The 21,707-nt window shown below is 37.2% G+C and overlaps 1 protein-coding gene across 2 annotated transcripts in view; it reads right to left on the bottom strand.

Annotated features, from left to right (window-relative positions):
* The window catches only part of PDE7A (phosphodiesterase 7A), a 115,653-nt gene that overhangs the window by 52,338 nt on the left and 41,608 nt on the right, over positions 1-21,707 (bottom strand). For both annotated transcript variants that reach the window (XM_059394658.1, XM_059394659.1), the window contains 2 exons: positions 7,539-7,599; positions 4,147-4,230 (listed from right to left, as the gene is read on the bottom strand). In XM_059394658.1, coding sequence (XP_059250641.1) covers positions 4,147-4,230; positions 7,539-7,599 — 145 coding nt within the window. The remainder of the gene's footprint in view (positions 1-4,146; positions 4,231-7,538; positions 7,600-21,707) is intronic.

Here is a 21,707-nt window from a genome sequence, read left to right on the forward strand (position 1 = left end):
CCAGCCAGGCTCCCCTAGGCTTTTTCAATTTTTATATAGGTTTTACAATCAGTGTGTCAATTCGACCAAAGGGGAAAAAAACCTACTGGGATTTTTACTATGGTTTCACTAAACCTACAGGTCAATTCAAGAAAAACCAACATCTTCAAAATACGGAATATCTTCCAATCCATGAACAATAGTATGTATTTCCATTTATTCAGGTCTTCTGTTTCTTCTGTAGCATCTTTTTTCTATGCAGTTTTCTATGAAGAGTCATGCACATCTTTTGTTAAGAGTGATCCCTACATATCTGACCTTTTGTTAATTTGTTATTTCAATTTTCGTCAATGCTGCTTTATAAAAATACAACTACATACTGTCTTCTTACCAAGTAAACTTGCTAAATTCACTTATTATTCCCAATAGTTTTCTAAGTATAGAATCATGTCATCCATAAATAATGACACTTACACTTCTTCTTTCCTAATCCTTATATCTTCTATTTCTTTTCCTTGAATTATCGTACTGGCTAGATACACCAAAACAATACTGAATAGAAAGGTGATAAGTGATACCTTTATATATTGGTCTTTCTGTGACTTTTTCCTTTATTCTACTAATATGATGAATTACAATGACTGGTTTTTGAATGTTAAAGCCAACCTTCTATTTCTGGGAAAACACAAATTGGGCCAAAATATATTTTTTCCTATAAATTACAGATTTAATTTGATAGTATGTTACTTAGAATGTCTCATCTATATTCGTGAGTGATAGTGGCTATGATTTTCTATTCTTGTCCTATCCTTGTCAGGTTTTAGTATCAAGATTAAGCTGGCTTTACATAATAAGTTGTGAAGTATGTCCTTTTCCTCTTATTCTCTAGAAGAGTTTGTGGGTGAAATCTTAGTTTGACATTTATTTTTTTCCATCACTTTGAAGCTATCTTTCCTTCTGTTGAAAATGAAACAGTATCTGTTTCTGGCAATCTCATAGCTGTTCCTTTGGAGGTAATCATTTTTTTTCCTCTCTCACTACATTTTTTTTTCTTCTCACTACTTTATATTTTTAAAATTTATTTATTTCTTTTACCTTTCCATTTTGGAAAAGAGTTTATTCTCAGGCTTAAAATACCCCATGTATATTTTTAAAGTTTTTATTTAAATGTGTTAGCTAACATACAGTGTAGTATTAGTTTCAGATGTACAATATGGTGATTCAACACTTCCATACATCACCCAGTGCTCATCACAACAAGGCCCTCCTTAATCCCCATCTTCTATTTCACCCATCCTCCCCAACCTGCACCCACTTCCCCTCCAGTAACCATCAATTTGTTCTCTATAGTTAAGAGTCTGTTTCTTGGTTTGCTACCTCTTCCCCCCACTTTGTTCTTTTGTTCTGTTTCTTGAATTCCACAGATGAGTGAAAGTATTTCTCTATGATTTTGGTTTTCAGTTATACTATGCTAATATACTGTGATTTTCTTTTAATGGTACTGTATTTAAAATTCATAATGTTTCTTGAATTTGTACCTTAATGTGCTTTTTTCAAGCTTTGGAGATATCTTGGTCATCATCTTTTCAAAGACTACTTCTACTCTAATTTCCCATACCTTTCCTAGGACCCTGATGACACATTTTGTGCCAAATTAAGGTTAGAAGACTAACAATTTTTTTGACCTCACTCCCTTTGACAAGTGGGACCTATGTCCCCTGTGCATGAATCAGGGCAAGCTGTGTGACACAGCTGATCAATAGAATAGGAAAATATGAAGTTGTGCCCCTGTCCATGCCCACATCTTCAGACACCAGGTGTTCCCATACTTCCTCCCTCTCGGAATGCTTGCTCTGGGGGAAGGCAACAGCTGCCATGGAAGAGGTCCAACTCCCCTGAGATGGCCATTTATGGAAAGAAACGCTGGCCAGCCCCAGAAATTCCAGCCACCCTACCCTGGCACCAGATATAAGAGTGCAGAAGTCATCTGAGATGTTCTAGCCCCAGCAGAGGACATGTGCAGAAAAAGCAAGGCACTAGACATACGAACCTCGTGGAGCCATCCCAGCCACCTCTAGCTGTTTGAACTATCCCAGCTGAAGATCAAAACACTGTGGAACAAAGACAAATCCAACCTGATATGCAGACTACATTCCTGACCCTCAGAATCATGAACATAAAAAAAAAAGCTGTTGTTTTATGCCAGTAATTTGGGAGTCATACTATTGGGAGCGGTAATCCTCCACAGAGTATTCACAGAGTATTCGCCTGAGTGCCTCTGCATGTTCTTCCTGGGTGTGCCAAGAACCCCAAGCCCTGACCAGATCCCTATCCAGGCCATTTCTTACGTTTGCAGCTAGCAACTTTGAGGGACAAGGAACATCTTTTTCTGGGACAAAGAGCAGTATGACTCTAAAAGGGGGTATATTCCCTAAATTCATGGAGGCAATGCAAATTCACTGTGTGCACAATATCCACATAAAACCTTCTGCAGGATGTGCTGGGGCTAGAAGAACTGACATAATAGAATGTTCACGCTGCTTGCTGTGCCATGAATAATAAAGTCCTTTGTCTCTGACCTAGGAGTCTTGTTTCTTCCACTAGCATCCAGGAAGCAGTAACTTATTTGTTAACTTATAAAGTAGAATCTTAGATTTGTCACGATTCCTGACAGATTCAGAGCAATCAATAAGTAGATCATACTCCATTTTATTTATTTTCTACTTTTTATTTGTATTTCATTCTAAATTATTTCCTTCTGACCTAATATTCCAAACCGTTAATTCTCTCTGCACTTTGGTCTTATTGGCTGTTAAAACCACCTCCAATGAGTTCTTATTTAAGGTATGTTATTTTTTCAGTCTTAAATTTCCATTTGATTTGTTGTTTTTTTGTTTTGTTTTTTTTCTTCACGATTTGCGGTCCTCTATTGATATTCTCAAGCAGGTCTTTTTTCCCATCAGCAAATCATGTTTAGTTATTTTGAAGTTCAGGTAAAATAATTCCAACATAGGAATTTCCTGTGGATTTTTCTACTGTTGTTTCCTTTTTATTTTTGGTCACACTGTCTAACCTCCTTTTGCCTTTATTTTTAATTCAGTGCTTGACACTGTACATGAAAAATTTAGAGGTAATATGAGACTTAGGATAATGTTACCTTCCTTCAAAGAGGATTGATTAACATTTTACTTCAAGTAGGTGGCTAGAGGTACTGAAGTCACAGATCACCTTGATCTAATCACTGACTCAGGTATTTCATAGCTGGGATTTATTTCTAAGGTATAGTACTTTGGGGTTCCAACTCGAGCAGAGGGCTTACCAGGATCAATGCCCCAACCCTGGTGGTATATCAACAGCTGTTTTTGTTTTTTCAGCCTTAAGTATCCATCAGAAACTCTGCTCAGCTTCTTGACAACCTTTCCCAGAATTGCCAGATGCTACTAAGGAGGAAAGTAGCCTTAACTCCAGGTTCATCTCCACCTTAACAGCATTCTGATATACTCAATACATGTCTTCCATGTATTTATCCAGTTTTTCTAGTTTTTTAAACTGGAGTGTTAATCTAAATAATTTATCCAACATTACCAAAAGTGGAGCTTCTCCAAAAGCAGATAATATTGTTTACTATTAAAGGGTTTTATAAATTCTGTTTTTTCCATTTTCTCCATTATGAGCCAGACCCACATAATGTTTGTTTTCAAGATATGCATCCTATGGAACATCTTTAAAGTTGGCAGTGTATTTTCAAATGAACCAGGATATACCTAACTATGAAAATACCTTATGAAATGTCATTTGCACAAAAACATTTTTTATAGAGTAGTAAAGACAAAACACAGAATAAAACAACTTTAAACATTTTTTTGTGTGTATATATATATATATATATATATATATCAGGGGAAAAAATGTACCAAAGTAATTTCACATTTAAATTGAAAAGGAGAAGAAAAATTGTATCAGCTTTCATATTTTATACTTTACAATTCTAATTGCCTCCAAGCATTTACTAATACTATCTAGAAATAAAGTGTCGTTTATCATGACCCAGTGTTTTTAAAACATTCCAAATATAGCTTTCTTTTTCCTTTGAAAAATTATATTATTTTATGAAAATCTGAAGTTTGCTGAAAGCCTAAGAGAAATACTGTACACCCCAACACTTACCATGAAAAATACGAAAATCAATATATGGATGAGAACCTCTTCTTTCTGATTCAAATCCTGCTCGACTCCTTACACGTACATCTCCTGGACAAAATCAAGAAAACATAAGCTTAGAAGGCTGCCATTTTGGGAAGGAGCTTCCATATGTAACAAGGGTTTATGTGGTATAATACTCAAAAGTACTGACTCACTAATGATAAATATATGGAGTAAGGAGTTAAGAGTTTATCTATTTAAAGGGATTTACAAATTCAATTACAATACAATATTGAATTGTAAGGCTAGATAGACTTTTTTTTTTTTACTATACTTCAATAATAGTAATAATAATAACAATCTAAATTTTAAAGTTAGCATTCAGACATGACAAGTATGTAGCAACTGAACCTCCAGACAGAAAAATATTGTCTACCTCATGCCCAGGACCATACCAGATTATAAGAGATATGAAAGAAAATAGATGACCCATTCTCAAGCACCTTACAATTTTATGAATGTACAGAAAAATAAAATGTTAAAGATTTTGCCTTACATGTTTAATTTGGCCAATCTTCTCTTTTCTCATTGATAGCGGATATACCCAAGGCCTTTAGCTGGGTCTTAAACTTTGGCCTTTATAAGTTCAATATTGTTTCTACCTGTATTCATACGACTTTCAGATCTACTTCTACACATAGCAAAATAACCATGGGAGGCATGTACCAGACCTATTTTTGTGCCGTATAGGCACTATTTTATGTGATTCTCTAAGCAACTCCGGGAGGTAGGAATCTTAGTCTCCATTTTACAGATGAAGAAACTGAGACTTTGAGAAGTAGCCTGTCCATGCCACTAAGCTAGTAAAGGGTGAGTCGGGATACAAACCTAGCTCTGTGGACTCCAAAGACAGCACTTTCCCTACTACACTTCCACAGCTTCCAAATTCATTTTGGGATGGACCTATAACCTTTAGGTCTTCAGTCCTTGGCCCTGTGCCCTTGAATTCTGCTTGCCTAGAAGGCCTTCCTGTTCACTCGTTGTTTCTCTAAGTAATGCCACAATTTCTGTCAAGGTTCATGTCATTCCCACAATGATGAATCAACTCTTTCATGGGGGGATTCCTGCAACCTGCAACAAATTCTTACTGAACATCCACCACACATCAGGCACTGCAAATACAGCAGTGAGTAAAACACATAAAGTCCCTGTCTTCATGAAGCTTATCCTTTCACAGAGATAAATATTGTAACAAATAAGAAATTCATTCTATGGAAGATGTTAATAAGCAACCTGGAAAAAACTAAAGCAAGGAAAGAAGAATGGTGGGGGTGTGGAGGGGAAAGTATGGGAGAATGGACTCACTAGTGTGGTCAGAGAAGCCCTGGCTGAAAAAAAAACACATTTGAGCAGAGGCCTAAAAGAAGTGAGGCAGTGACCTTCCGGGCATAAGAAAGAATAATATACCCTGAAATGGGTGGCATGCTTGACATGTTCAAGGTTAAGCAAAGAAGCCAGCATGGCTGGAGTGAGGTGAGAGAGAAGATCAGAGAAGTGGTAGGGCCAGTTCATGTTGGACCTTCATGGGCCATAATAGCAGCTCTGGCTGTTTGTCTAAGAAAACCATCAGAAGATTCTGAATGGAGGAGTGAGACAGATTTAACTTAGGTCTCAAAAGGTTCACTTTGGCCACACAGACAAGAATCAAGCAGAGGCACATAGGTAGAGGCAGGCAGATTAGCTAAGGAGTGAGTACAAGAAATGCAATCTATGGCTTGGTGAGGGGTCGCTATGGGGAGATGCTATTCAAGGGGAACCACGTGTCAGTTATGCAGGTTAAGTTCCGTAGATCTAACGTACAACAATGTGTCTATAATTAACTATTAAAAAAATAACTATGGCTTAGATCGTGATGATAACAGCATCAGGGTGGTGAAATTCTGGATATAGTCTGAAGGTCTCAGCCAAGAGAATTTGCTGATGAAGTAGACATGAAGTGGATAAGAAATAGTCAAAAATGACTAAGGTTTCTGACCTGACACCAGAAGAATGGAGTTAATGCTCTGAGATGCCAAAAGACTGAAAAACGAACAGACTTGGGAACACAAATGTTTTGTTCTTGCACCTTGCTCCTTAGCTAGTCTCCCTGCCTCTCTACCAATGTGCTTCTGCTTGATTAAATGTGAGGTACCCACAATACACCCATGTGAAGATGTTCTACAGAGTTAAAAAAATAAATATGAATCTAAAGTTGTTTTCAGGAGAACAGAATCCCAAACATGTTTGCAGAGAGAGAGAGACAGAGACAGTAAAGAGGAATATACCACACACTAGTGAGGAAACAATTCATACTACAGTAGAATGGAGTTAAGGCAGACACACAAGGTAAATTAAAGAGGGAAAAAAGGGAAGAAAAGCAAAAACAGGGCACTGGAGAACAGTTAGGCTTAAGAGGATAAGAATGAATTAGTGAAAGAGGCAAAAACAAATAAAAAAACCCAGAGGAACGTGGAGAATATGGATTGCTCAATATCTTAGAAGTTGATTAAGGAATTCTGAGCATGAGGAAAGGAGTCACAGAAGACTCCTTTAAGAAAAGAGAAGTAAATATGCCTACTGGAATCTTAACTGTACATTAAGTACAAGGGATCAAGGAGTGTGTGATGAGAGAAATCTGGCAAAGAGGAAGAAGAGAAAAAACTGATACATATATACACAATCTAAATTCATTTTACATTATGGACTTGAGTGATACACAAAAAATTTAAGAGCTGAGACTGGAAGAAAACACACGGTGTTCCTCGCCAGTCGAACAAGAGGAGAATGCACACAGCAACAGGACTATGTGTTCAGGTACTTTACAGCCTCATCTTTGTCCACGTTAACATGCACATCTTTTTAGGAGTTCATCAACTCTACAAGTCCAGACCCTTTTTTATGAAGAATATTCAAAGTTCAATTTAAAATTGGTTCCTGGGACACCTGGGTGGCTTAGTCATTAAGCATCTGCCTTCAGCTCAGGTCAGGATCCCAGGATCCTGGGAGAGAGCCCCACGTCAGGCTCCCTGCTTGGCAGAGAGCCTGCTTCTCCCTCTCCCTCTTCCTGCTGCTCTGTCCACTTGTGCTCTCTTTATATCTCTCTGTCAAATAAATAAATAAAATCTTAATAAAAAAATAAAATTGTGTACTAATGAGAGAGACCCAGTTATTAAATCAGAGACTTCTTAATTACTCTAAAATGCCTCTTTATTCACATAACATTCAAGACTGGTTTTAAGACTTTTAAACATCAAAATAATAAATTATTCCTATAGCAAATAGTGATGAAAAGCAACGGAATTAAAATTATCTTAATCTAAAGTAATCTACACGATAATAAAATTAATGGACATGGGTACAAAATAAATACTGCTTACCTAGCATACGAATGTACAACGCAGTCTGATCAGAACTGTCATAGGAAATAGCTCCACGCCTCTAGAAAAAAAAATACACACATTTTTAATGCATGGCAATTACATGGGATATGAAATTTAACCAACATTTATTATTTATTCTTTGTAAAGCACTGTACAAAAGAAGCTGAATATACAAAATGAAATTAGATATGACATTTGCTCTTAAAATCTCTAGTTGTGAAGAAGACAATTATAATATGATTAAGTAATACCACAGAGTGGATACAGAGCAAGGAACATGCAATACGTAGAAAGCTAATGTCGGTCAGACTAGCTCACTTGGGGAGAGACTTTCTGCAGAGGTAGACAGAAATGAAGAGGAGATATGATTCAATATCTACCATTCCCTTAATTTAAACATGAATGAGTAAGCAAACAAGAATCATCATTTGAAGAAAACCATCAGGCTGGAAATAAATGGAACAAAATGAAAAACCAAATGGACCAGAGGCTGGCAAGAAATAAGAGAATTTTAAAAAAATAATTAATATACGCAAAGAGATTTGAGAGGACACTGAATCTGTAACACAAAAAAACAAGGTACCATTGAAACAGAAGTTTTAAAATATATTTTGTGTTTAAAAGTAAACAGATACAGGGGCGCCGGGGTGGCTCAGTCGGTTAAGCATCTACCTTCAGCTCAGGTCATGATCTCAGGGTCCTGGAATCGAGCCACGCCTCGGGCTCCCTACCCAGCAGGGAGCCTGCGTCTCCCTCTCCCTCTGTCTGGTGCTCTGCCTACTTGTGCTCTCTCTTTACCTCTCTCAAATAAAGTCTTAAAAAACTAAAAAAAAAAAAAAAAAAAGTAAACAGATACAAAAATGCATCTTTGAAACATTATTATAATAGTCCCAAACTAAAAACAGTCTGAATATCCAGCAAGGAATAAATGGATGAATAAAAATGCAGTATATCCATACAAAGAGGCATTATTCAGACACATACAGGCAGGAAGTACTTGCAAGCTACAACATGGCCAACCCGCAAGAACGTGTTGAGTGACAGGAGCCAGTCACAAAGGACCACAGAGTGTATGGTTCTGTTGGTATGAAATGTCCCATACTGGCAAATCCACAGAAGCAGGAAGTCGACTAGTGGTAGTCTAAAGTGAGGAGAGCTGGCGAGAAATGGGGAGTGGGTGCCAATGGTACCATGTTTCTACTTACAGGGCTGAAAGGGTTCTCAAATTATCTATGGCAAGGACTGCACAATTCCGTGAATATGACTAAAAATTATTGAATTGTGTACTTTAAATGGGTAAACTGTGTGGCCTGTGAATTGTGTGGTTCAATAAAGCTATTATAAAGAATAACAAATACTACAAGTTTAAAATGTACATCCCAAAACAAAATAAACCGGAAGCACAGCAATACCCCCGACAAGCTCTGCCACCTCTCCCTGCGCACATCTCTCCCGTTCTCTAGCTCCACTTCTTCCTTCGGTCTCGGGCACCACCACCTCTAACCAAGCTGCTGACTTGCTTCCTGCTGCATCATGTGGCCCCCAGTGCTCTCTTCACATAGAAGCAACAGTGAGGGGCACCTGGGTGGCTCAGTGGGTTAAGGCCTCTGCCTTCGGCTCAGGTCATGTTCCCAGGGTCCTGGGATCGAGCCCTGCATGGGGCTCTCTGCTCAGCGGGGAGCCTGCGTCCTCCTCTCTCTCTGCTTGCCTCTCTGCCTACCGGTGATCTCTGTCTGTCAAATAAAATCTTAAAAAAAAAAAAGAAGCAACAGTGAACAACTTGGTTACTGCTCAAAAGCCTCCAAAAGGCTTTTCATACACTTGGAATAAGGCCCAACAGCACACTGATTTCCAAAGGCCACCATGATCTGGGCCCCCCACCCTCTCCTCACCGCCACAGGGCCCCTGTACTGTTCCCTTGCTGTCCCTCAGGTGCTCCATAGTTTCAACCTTTATATTCGTTGTTCCCCTGTCCAGGATCACAGCACCACTGTTCCCTTCTTAGCTCTCCAGTTCTAGATGAAACGTCATCTCTTCAGAGAGGCATTCCAAGGCTATCGAATCTAAGGACACCTGAGAGCCAGCCTCTCCCACAGCCTCATCTTCCCGCCCTGCTACCGCACTGGCACTTAGCTGCGATTATCCCATTTGCTTGTTCGAAAACAGACAGGAGCAGGAACTGTGTGCTTTATTCACTGCCATAGCCCTGGCCCCTAAAACAGTAGCTTTTAGTAGATTCTAAATAAGTATCATAAATGAGCGATTGAGTGGATTTACTACAAATAGTGAATAGTTTATTAAGTCGATGAATAACAGAATTCACAAAGACAGATTTAAAAATCAAGAAGATGAAACTGACCAAACCTCCTATTAGAAAAGCCTTTCTAACTATTCTATAAAACATGTCTAGAAGTCATGAAAGACGGATCAAAATGAGTGCGACAGGTATGAATGACAATGGGCAAATTCCCCCCCATTCTATCTAAAACTGAAAGGAACGAAAAGTGCCTTACAAATCAATTAGAAAATGCTGAATAGCAGTGTAGAAAAACAGGTAGGACATAAATGTACTATTCACAGGGAAAGAAACAATAAGCCCATAAACACAAGAAGCTCAACTTCATTAACAAAAGAAATAAACATTAAGACAATAAGATATTTTTAGATATCAGATTAATGATCTTCTTCCCTCATGAAACTCCGGCATGAGATTTGCAATTCCTCAAGACACACCTAGAAATCTCAAGGAAAAATAATCTTTTTTTTCCCCACTATCACTATAAGGAAATTTGCTTTATTTAAAACCCTTATTGGAATGTAGTTTGCAAAGTAACTCCCCAATCACTGTTATAATCTCCTTAATGCTTATTGTGTAAGAGAAAAATGTCCAGTTACACTCTTACATAATTTCATGTATCCTTACAAAAATGAAAAACAACAGTTCAGGAAATGTAAAAGGAACAGAAGTTTCAAAGAGAAATAAAATTCTCGTTTTCAACACTGGCTGTCTCTAGGGAGCCTGAGGGACACAGAAGTAGAAGGAGGACTTATCCATTGGATTTTGTAGTATGTGTAGTTATTATCTACTCTCAAAATAAACCAAATTAAAATTAAAAAGTAAAATAAGAATCTACTACAAAGAAATATAAAGAAAAGCACAATTTATGTCAAATCCCAAGGCACTAGATCATATAGAATACATTTCCGACAGCATCACGCTTAAAGTGTCTTCTACCAATAGAATATCTCTCATAAGGAAGCCGACTGCAGTGTAAACTAAAACAGTTTCAGGGTAAACTATTTATTTTGGAGCCAACAGCCACTGTAATCACTTGGTATTAAAAGGCACCTCTTGGACCTGCTGTTTGATCCCCTCTAAGATATTTAGCTTATTAGATGACAGGCCTCCCCTTAATACTACTATAAAACCTAACAGTCTGGAGAGCATGTATGTAGAAATAAATATTTCTCTCAGCCAAGATATATGAATGAAGCTAAGGTATCACTATGTAATAGCTTGTCATGGTCAATACCTATCTACCTGCTATCCAGTAACAACTTGGATAAATAGGTTGTGAAAACGAATAGTGACTTGTCATCACTAACCAGCCCTCTTTAAGAGAGTGATTGACATTTTTTTTAATGTACGATGACTATTTACTAAAAGAGTCACTAATGAGGAATGTAAAAATCTCATTTATCACTTCACATACTAAGGACTGAGAAAGACTAGTATCAGCTTTCTGTTAAATAAAATAGTGTAAGCCAAAAACTTATTAGTGAACATAATCTACATTATAACTATGACATACTAAAAATATTTTAAGGTAATCCTTTCAGACTTATTTATAGAAGCATTAATTTAGATATAAAAATGATAAGGTCTATATTAATCATAATAAAAACCTGGCAAAAGACTAGAATTTAATTTTAAATAGATTAACAAATTACTTAGTGAAGTACAACTTTTTCAAGTTATTTTGTTCATTACTAATTTAAGTAAGTCTGGTCAAAAGCTATATTAAACAAGACATAAGTCTTATAAAATAAATCCAAATAAGACATTTTTTTTCAAAGGATAGACTTTAAAATAGATTTAAACCCATCAGCAAATACATCCCGAATGATACTTCATTCATTCATCTCACCGACCAAGATTAAAATGAATATTAAATTCTCTTACTAAACAATCGTGGTAGAATAAAGTAACTCAATTTGTTAAAATACACTATAAATTATGAATTGTAAAAATCTGATTTAAATGTTAGAATTAGTTACTTTATACAAAGGTCATATGTGCTTTATACACCAACACTGCATCACAAACCTAACATACAACATTTCAAAGCTATATACCAGTAAAATCTCATTTTTAATAAACTAGTAAAACAAATTTAATATCAATCCTGTGTTGCAGTCAGTCACAAAACACTCTGTACTATTATCGACATTCCCACCTCACCTCACCAGTGAATGGAAATAACTGAGACGCTTCTACTCGTGACTCTTCTAATTTAGCCATCCTGGGAACAGCTTGTAAAGCAAACTGGTATAGGTCAAAACATGGGCGAGGCTGAGCTAATCAGAAACTGACAGCAGCAGCATAAACAAGTTCAACTGTAAGGTTCCAAGGATCCACAGCCACGCTAACAGACTTCAGAGTGCCCTGGTAAGTCACTCACTAACCGTCAATCAGGATGAATCATTCTTCCACAAAAGATCTCACTTACAAAGTGAATGACAGAAGGTGTAAATGGTGTTCTGATATTAGTTAATAACGACGCTTTTAAAAATAAACATTTTAAAAAACTGAGCAAATATATTTTAAGTGCCTCTGTTTTTTTTTTTTTTAAAGATTTTATTTATTTATTTGACAGAGAGATCACAAGTAGGCAGAGAGGCAGGCAGAGAGAGAGAGGAGGAAGCAGGCTCCCTGCCGAGCAGAGAGCCCAATGCGGGACTCGATCCCAGGACCCTGAGATCGTGACCTGAGCCTAAGGCAGCGGCTTAACCCACTGAGCCACCAAGGCGACCCTAAGTGCCTCTGTTTTTATCTTGTTCAAGTTTTCCACTAAAATGATCTACTGTGCAAAAGCATGTTTATTTCCCTTAACATGGGAAAAGTAGTAATATTATTAATTAATACTTGCTGAACTCCTACTTTGTGTCAGAAAATGTTTCAGGTGCTTTCATATAAAATCTCACTTAACCAGACAAGACCTTTATAAGATAGGTTTTGTTGGCCCCATCTGGTGGATAAGTAAACTGATGATCAAAGGGCTTAACCACAGTAGCACTAAATAAATTTTTTGGTAACATTACCAAACAAGAATAACAGAATATGAAAGATGGAAGTGCAGTTTTAAAAGCAGTTTTCACTGATGTAGTTAAATGAGCTTTTTCAAAATATACTCATCTTACACATTCTAGAAAAACATGCTGATGTTTGTCTATTAAAACACTGCATAAATCTACTCAATAGTATCCATCCATTCTTCCTGTCTATGCAAACAATATGTTTTTCAAAAATATCACAAACTTAAAATATCAACATTCTTTTTGTTTAAAAGCTTAATTTGGGGGGCACCTGGGTGGCTCTGTCAGTTAAGCATCCAACTCTTAATTTTGGCTCAGGTCATGGTCTCGGGGCTTTGAAAAGAAGCTCCCTGTCAGGCTCTGCATTGGGCATGGAACCTGCTTAAGACTGAATCTTTCCCTTTGCCCTACCCACCACCATGTCCTCCCTTGATCCTGCTCTTGCTCTCTCACTGTCATAAAAAAATATATAGATATTTTTTTGCTCGTTAGAAAATAAGAACTCTCTGAAAACATTCACAACTCAATAAATTATTAATATTAACTTGACCTTCATTCAATAACCTGGTGAGCTAACCCTTTAAAAACAATGAGTAAATAGCTGTCAGAGCAACAAAATTAATTCTTAACTTACAAAACACAAGGATTTAAAAAATTTGAGCACACTGTTTTTCTTTAAGAGATTTCTTCAATCATATTCACTAAGAAATCAAGATTACTTCAATAAAAGACCATTATGTTTAAAACATTATGTGAAAAATTATGCACCAATGATTAAAACTTTGCTTGAAAAAGAAACTTAATCTTATTGAACCTTTACATTACTTAGCAAATACTGAGGACTTAATAAATTTTAAGTTAATATTCTTCAATTTCTTAAGGCAGGAAGAAGAAAAAATTAATGCAGGAAGAAAAAAAGCTGCATCTTGGACTAAAGATATAATCATTTTTATACAAGTATAGAAAAATAATTTCACATAGTATCATCTTAAATATTTCCTACATTAGTGTTAGACTTTTGTCCAGATGGCAAATGGCTAGCTTTCTAGCTAGCCTGATACTCAGAATTAAAGTTCAAAAACAACAGATACATAATAATCTTACATTTTTTTCCAACATATTAGAAGTAAGGTATACATTTTAGTAGCAGCAAGACTTTAATAGAGAACATGATAGGGGGAGTATTTAGTTTTAAAAAAGTTCATAACTGCTTAGAAATTCACAACAACTACACACTTAACATATTAGTAAATTCTTTACTTCCAAAGAGAATATTTAAAATATGTACACCAAAAGTATAAATTAATAATTAATCTTAGAAGTATATCTTTAATCATAAACTTCTTTAAGAGAATGATACTGAGGGAAGCTACTCGATATCAAGGAATGATACCCTTAAAAAGCCCGTGAAAGGAGGAATAAGGTGGGAAAAGAAATAAAAAGTCCACACTTAATTACAATTAACCTTTTCAGCTGACAGATAAAACTCATAGCTCTTTTAATCAGAGAAGTAAAAGCTGAAGCAAAAGAAGAAACTCCTAGCAATTCCATTCCAACCAAATACATAAACTAATGATTAATGTCACAATCCTAAAAATAAAGATGGCCTACCTTAGAGGCGATCCACTTGAGAACAACCACAGCCAGACACCAGATCAATGTAATTCCCATTGGATCAATCAAAAGTCCACTGCATAATCTCCCTCCTCTTCCAGCAGGCAATAAGCAAGGAAGACTTGTTACAAGTTTGATAATCACCAGCTGTCCCGAGGCAGAGGAGAGGGGACACTGACTGCCTTGAACCTCAAGCAGCTGCCTTCAAACAACGATCACCTGACTCATCTGAGAATGCGCTGCCAGCCAGCCTTCCCTCAGCGCGTGCTTAATGCCACAACCCCAGGGTTGGGGTGGAACAGCTTGAGTAATGTTGGAAGAGGAAAGGAAAGAAAACCTTAGTGAGGGCTGACCTAACAGTCTCACAAGATATAAACAAGAGAGGTCTCACGCTAGTCTCAAACACACAGACAAGCTTCACAGGTACGATGTTCCAGCACTTGAAAATATTAATGCATTTTATTCTATCTTTTCAAATTTTAACACTGAATTTGTTCAACTTTTTATTTCTTTTAAGGCTAGGACTATTTTATGAATGTTAGAATCATTTATAAATGCTGTGTGCCCTATTTAACACTGTAATTCATTCATTTTAGATTTACCGGCAAAGGCCAATCTCACATGCAATTTCTAACTAAAAGTATATTATTTCTAAGTCTTCACTGCCATCTAGCTTACATTACCATATTTTGGGTACATGTCACCTTCTCTTGGCTGGTGAGTGAACTCTCTCGCAGCCAGGTGGGCCTATACTCCTCCACCTTCATGACCTCACAGCAGCTAGCAGGCTGCAAGTAGTACTGCTGAGAAAGTCTGTCATGAAACTCCCATTCAAGTATTCTGCAAATATTTTTTTTTTAAGATTTTATTTATTTATTTGACAGGCAGAGATTACAAGTAGGCTGAGAGGCAGGCAGAGAAAGAGGAGGAGGAAGCAGGCTTCCTGCTGAGCAGAGAGCCCGACGCGGGGCTCGATCCCAAGACCCTGGGATCATGACCTGAGCCGAAGGCAGAGTAAAGCTTTAACCCACCCAGGCGCCCCATTCTGCAAATATTTGTTAACTTTCTACTATGTACCAGGCCCTGTGCTAGATGCCAGGGCCACAATCCTTCAGTAAAAACAGAAATGGCCCCTACCCTTGTGAAGCTTACGGTTCAGTTAGAGTCTACTTTAATCCAAGTCTCAAACGTAAATATAAAATTGCAAGTGTAACAAGTATAGTGAAGTGGGGAGAAGAACTGCAAACACAGTCTGGATCTGACCTAATTCAGAGGAGTGGGACGTCCTCACAGTTCCTGAAACGAAGGGGCAAGCACATAAAGAGGACAGGCAGAATGATCGGGGCAGGCACGACGACACCTGATGGCCAAGCAGCTATGAAAACAGAGCAAGGTAAAAAGAGACAGGAAGACCAGGGGGAGGCTGGAAAGCAGGGCGAGTCAAGTGCAAGCCATGCGCAAGTGTTTTACCTTCATCCTAACGCCTAATCCCAACCTAAAGAACTTTTGCAGGTTCTGGTCAAGGACAGCTGTGTGGGGGGAGCTGGATGGGCAGGGCCACCGCAGAGGTCCAGGAGAGGGGCGAAGAGCCTGAGCTGGGTGCTAGAGATGAAGTGGAGGGGAAGGGAGTGGCTGGCTGGAGAAATACTCGGGACATGACAGGACTGTCACAGACTGTAGTCTGTGACAAGACAGAGGTGTCTGCAAGGCAACAGTCCATCAAGAATGGTTCTGAAGTATTTGAAATAGCCCTAACAGGTCAAATACTAACGTAATGCTATTTTCACGATCCAATCCTCAGTACAAAGAAGTTTATTTAAAAGAAAAGTTAATTCGAGACCTGTCAAGAAGAAGCATAAATTAAATTAGCAGATCTAAATCAAAATTTTCCTAAATTGAAACCGTTCAGAACACATGGTCATACATTTCTCACTCTACCTTATACATTATGTATGTCTCTTCCTGCTACCGAAGCAACAAGCTGTAATGCAATCCTTGCACAAACGGAGAATTTTTTGTCGGGAAACTAGGTGTGAGATGAGATTGGCAGAGTCTTTCATTATTCTCTATATTCTAGTAGGACTCCAGCAACAAAACTGAAAGGATGCCCAGGAATAGGATCGAGCTGCAGAATGCGTATTAGCCTGTCTCAGGAGCAATGCTGGTGGCCATGGGTGAGGGGCTGTGCAGCCCGGGCCAGGGCTAACACGGGCTTGAGGTTGCTATTTGCTGCTCTATCCCTAGCCGCACACTCCGAATTAGCCCATCACCATGATGCTCAGCCCAGGAGGACTTCTCAGTTTCACACTTCCTTTCCAATCAGCTGCTTAAGGAGTCACCTTTTGAGAAGCAAATACAAGATTGCTGTTTTGGGTACAGTACTTTAATATTTTTATAAAAGTCTTTTTGATTAAAGGTGAGCTCAAGAATCTGCACTGTCATATAGTCTAAAAAGGATCGATCAGGAAAAAAAGGAAAGAATCAGAATTGAGACAAAAATTAAGGGGGGAAAAAAGGTTGTAAGAAAGGCAATCCCAGAAGTTCTGTCACTTAAGTGAATTTCTGTCAAGTTTATTTCCACCACCTCAAAACTCTCCTGGGTTTAGAGACAAGAGCCTGGGTTTCTTTCCAGGCTTTAATGCCAAGAGCTGAGTGACACTGGGTAAGTTATCACTTTGCTGGGCCTTATTTTCCTCACCTTTGCAGGACTTAGATAACATCTGTACAAGAATACCTTGCTCATAGTAGGCTCTCAATAAATTTTAGCCAAATGAGAATTAAACACTTAAGACTTACTTAAGAATGATACTGAACAAATCACTCCAGCTTCAACCTAACAATAGACTGAAATGAAATCACACTGGTCCATGAAGGGAACCTGCTCATGCTTGCCTAGGGCCCTCAGAAACATTTTTCTGAGTCCTAGGAGAGTGAGGGCCTTAGCTTTCATTTTTCACACTAGGAACAGGTTGGCTCCCTAAAGTGGTTTGACCAACGTCTTTTTAAATTTGTACTCTGTGTCTGACAGTGAAATACAGAGATAATCAAGACACGATCCTCCCAGATTAGAAAATTCTCTGTTTGAATAGAAAGAGCTATTGAATTTATGCCTAAAAACCCCATAGATCATTGCTAATGATGCATACACATCACTCAACTTACAAAAATCTCAGGCAATGCAATTCTTTTTTTTTTTTTTAAGATTTTATTTATTTTACAGAGAGAGAGAGAGAGAGATCACAAGTAGGCAGAGAGGCAGGCAGAGAGAGAAGGGGAAGCAGGCTCCCTGCTGAGCAGAGAGTCCGATGCGGGGCTCGATCCCAGGACCCTGAAAACATGACCCAAGCCGAAGGCAGTGGCCCAACCCACTGAGCCACCCAGGCGCCCCTATGCAATTCTTTTCTTAACACAGTACACTTAACTTTCTTAGTGGCATGGCTCTAATAGCTTTAAATGTTTTCCTTATTTTAAGATATGAAATATTTACCACTAATTTATGTGTATTGGTTACAATGACTTCCTTTAATAATGAAAATATGTCGATAAGATGAAATAAAAGCAAAAGCTGTTATCAAGCTAGTGTGAATACTTCTTTGCATTATGTTCACTTCATAGAAAATTCTCCTTAAAATTAATCTTCCCAGTTTGAATCACGTAACTTATTATTCCATAGAGAAATAGCTGTGTCTCTCACACTAATAACAAATGTATCCTTTTACATTAACTTTTCTCACCTCCGCCTTATTGAAACATGGCAGAGTAACAACAACAAAAAAAACTATACTAGAAAAATTAGTGCACAGGATACAACTAAGCTTCAAAACCAGAATTCAATACTTTAAGAAAAAAAAGCATAAGACTTTTTACCTTTCTGCGTCTAATAAAACTAGTCTCTGAAAAATGAAAGTATTAAAAGAAGACCTCACTATTTTAAAACTGTGATCAATAGAAAGAAAAAAAAAATGACTTTGATCACTGTGTTTTAGAGAAGTAATGCAAGTGCAAATCTTATTCCTGGGGCTCTCTGCCACCCACAGGACACCTGTCAATCTTGGCAATAGTCTTTAGCTATCCATATAGAGACTCAGCATGTCCTTCCCTTGACCAAATTAGGCTAACCTCATCTGCATTGACATCAGTGTCTATAATTTTGGATTCTCATGGACAGAAATAGCCTATCCCAGAGTTCTTTATACAAATGTTGTGTCTGTGGAAAACTATAACCAATTTTATAATAGAAAAACGTGAACACTATAGTTAAAGCCCTCCAATTGTACTTTTATCATTTTGAATTCCAGCCCATTTTAATATCAAGCTATAAAGCAAAGCAGGGTTTTTGGTTCATTTCTTTCATTAAAATCCACATATCAGGGCTTCTTATTCTTCAAATAGTATGAGTTTCAAGAGATATGGAACTGATAAAAAAATAAACTTTGATAACAACAAATATTTTAAAACTATGGTAACATGGGAATTTTACCTGTCAATCAATACCTTTCTGTCATACTAATTTAGAGCTCTGAATTAAGTTTTTTGTTATACAGTATCATAGTGGCTGATGACAGCAGGCATATGGTTAGTCCTGGTTGAAAGAAAGAGTAAAAATACTTTGATACTTTACAAAGCTTCAAGTCTGTTTAGACTTGTTAAGTCTAACAATAGTCTGTTAGATAGTCTGTTATAGACAACTACCTCATGACATTAAAAGAACTTAGAGATTTGCTTATTGAACAACTGTTCTTAATATATTAAAAATTACAGAAAAATGGAAGTAGTCACAATTTTTAGAAGGAAAAAACAGTAGTGTAGATCTGCAGAATGGGAACTTAAAAAAGGAGCATTCAGCGTGCATGCTGTAAGTGTAAGGCTACTAGTATGTTATTAGACCAGGAGAATGTCACAAAGATGGGACACCTTAATTTTAGCAAAGTTGCACACAAAGTCTCTGGTGGCAACCTTAAAACAGAACAATGTGAGTCCCATACTACAGTTAGGCAGACTACAAGCTGGCTAAACAAACATACCCAGAAATTAAGTGCTTGATAGCAAACAAGTGGAAGAATTCTAGAGGTAACTAACAGAACTCTGCATCTGAACTTATCTTGTTCCACAGTTTATTCACTGGGATGGGGTGCAGATCAGACAAATGCATATCAAATCTGCATATAAAATGCAAAGGATAAACCAGCATGCTTCATTACAAATAACTTAAAAAAAGGTCAGGATATTTAATCTCTAAATTAATAAGAGACGGTAATTAAAGGCACTGAAAGTCAGCTAAGTATCCAGATCAAGGATGTTCCACTATTCTCAATACAGGACACATTTTAAAGACTCAGTTCAATTCTGAAAACACACTGGAAGATGCATATATAGATGGCATTTTAAAATACAGATAAGAATAATATACAGGGGCGCCTCGGTGGTTCAGTAGGTTAAGCCTCTGCCTTTGGCTCAGGTCATGGTCCCAGGGTCCTGGGATAGAGCCCCGTATCGGGCTCTCTGCTTAGCGGGGAGCCTGCTTCCCCCTCTCTCCCTGCCTGCCTCTCTGCCTACTTGTGACCTTTTTCTGTCAAATAAATAAATAAAATCTTAAAAAAGAAATAATATACACAAGGAATAATAGTATTATGAACTGAGATGCTTCAGGCAGAGAAACAGAGACAGACAGGTGTTAAAGAGCTATGAGATAAAATAATCTAAAGGGGTTTAGCTTTACTCTGCAAAATTATAGAAGGTGAAATAAGACCAACGGGCAGTAAGTTTGCAGAAAATAGATCTTGACTCAATATTACTATCTAAGAACTTTCTACAACTTAAGCTATGTAAATTGAAAAAAGGTGCTTCAAACGCCTCTGTCAAGGAGGCTGTGGGACAGGCTGGAACAACCAACTTTCAAGTTCTCTGCCAATTCCAAAATTCCATAGTACTCTAACTGAAACAGAGACCGGAATTCAGGGAGGCTAAGGCACTTGAAATTTGTAGGGTAGAGTACCAGAGAAAAAAAGTGTTAAGAAAATGGGCTCCAAAAGGCTGAAAGTGTGTCTCCTTTAGTCTTTGGCTAAATATTAAGTTAGTTATGTATAGTATGAGATTCCATGAGGCCAGAAGAACACCAGGGTAAGAACTACTACAGGGGAGCTAGGAGACATGAGTCCCACCCAAACATGCACTATAAAAAGCACTCACGAAATACCTGGGACATTCCAGAGAGACCTCAGAAATGTCATACCTTAGGAGAAGGGCAAAACTTCATCAATGCAGAAAATTCTTTTAAACAATACTGGTCTAGAGCCACACTAACAAAGTTCATAATATGCCAAAAAAGGATCAGGCTGATCAGAAAGTAACTAAATTACCTGCCAGATCAAAATTTAACACTCTTTTAAGAATGACAAAAAAAAAATTACAAATTAAGAGAATAAACAAGAAAAGGTAACCCAATCCAAGGGGTAAAAACAGTCAATAAGAACAAACCTGGAAATGATCAAGATGATGGAATTAGTAGAAAAGAACTTCTAAAATCCTATTTTAATATATCCAAAGATTTAAAGGAAAACATACACACAATGAAAAAAGAAATTAAAACTTATTTTAAAAAATGGATTACTTATAACTGATAAATACAGTAACCAAATTGCAAAATTCACAGTTGAGCTTAACAGCAGAGTAAACACTGTAGAAAAAGAGATCAGTGGGAATTACAAACATTTTCCAAATTTGATAGAGCTATTAATCCAGATGTTAAAGCTCAATGAACTTCAAATAAGAAAAACACAAAACCACAAGATACATGATAATAAAGTTGCTGAAAATCAACTGATACCAAAAACACAATAAATGTAATCTAACATAGTAATAGAATTAAAAACATCAATTATTTCAACTGACAAAGAAAAAACATTTAACAAAATTCAATGCCAATTATGATAAACACTTATTAAAATAGGAATAAATAAAAACTTCCTTACCCAATAAAGAATATCTATGAAAAATCTATAGCCATTCTCATACTCAGCAACAAAAACAATGTTTTTGCTCTAACATCACGAACAAGGCAAGGATATCTGTTTTACTACTTTAACATAGTATTAAAAACCAATGCATTAAGGCAAGAGAAAGAAACATAAGGCATACAAATTGGAAAGGAAGAAGAAAATCTATCTTTATTTGCAGGACAGCTTATTTATGCAGAAAATCCTTAAGACTACAAAAAAACTACTGTAACTAGTATTT

This window comes from Mustela nigripes, chromosome 3 (genome assembly GCF_022355385.1).
Source record: "Mustela nigripes isolate SB6536 chromosome 3, MUSNIG.SB6536, whole genome shotgun sequence".
Taxonomy (NCBI): Eukaryota; Metazoa; Chordata; class Mammalia; order Carnivora; family Mustelidae; genus Mustela; species Mustela nigripes.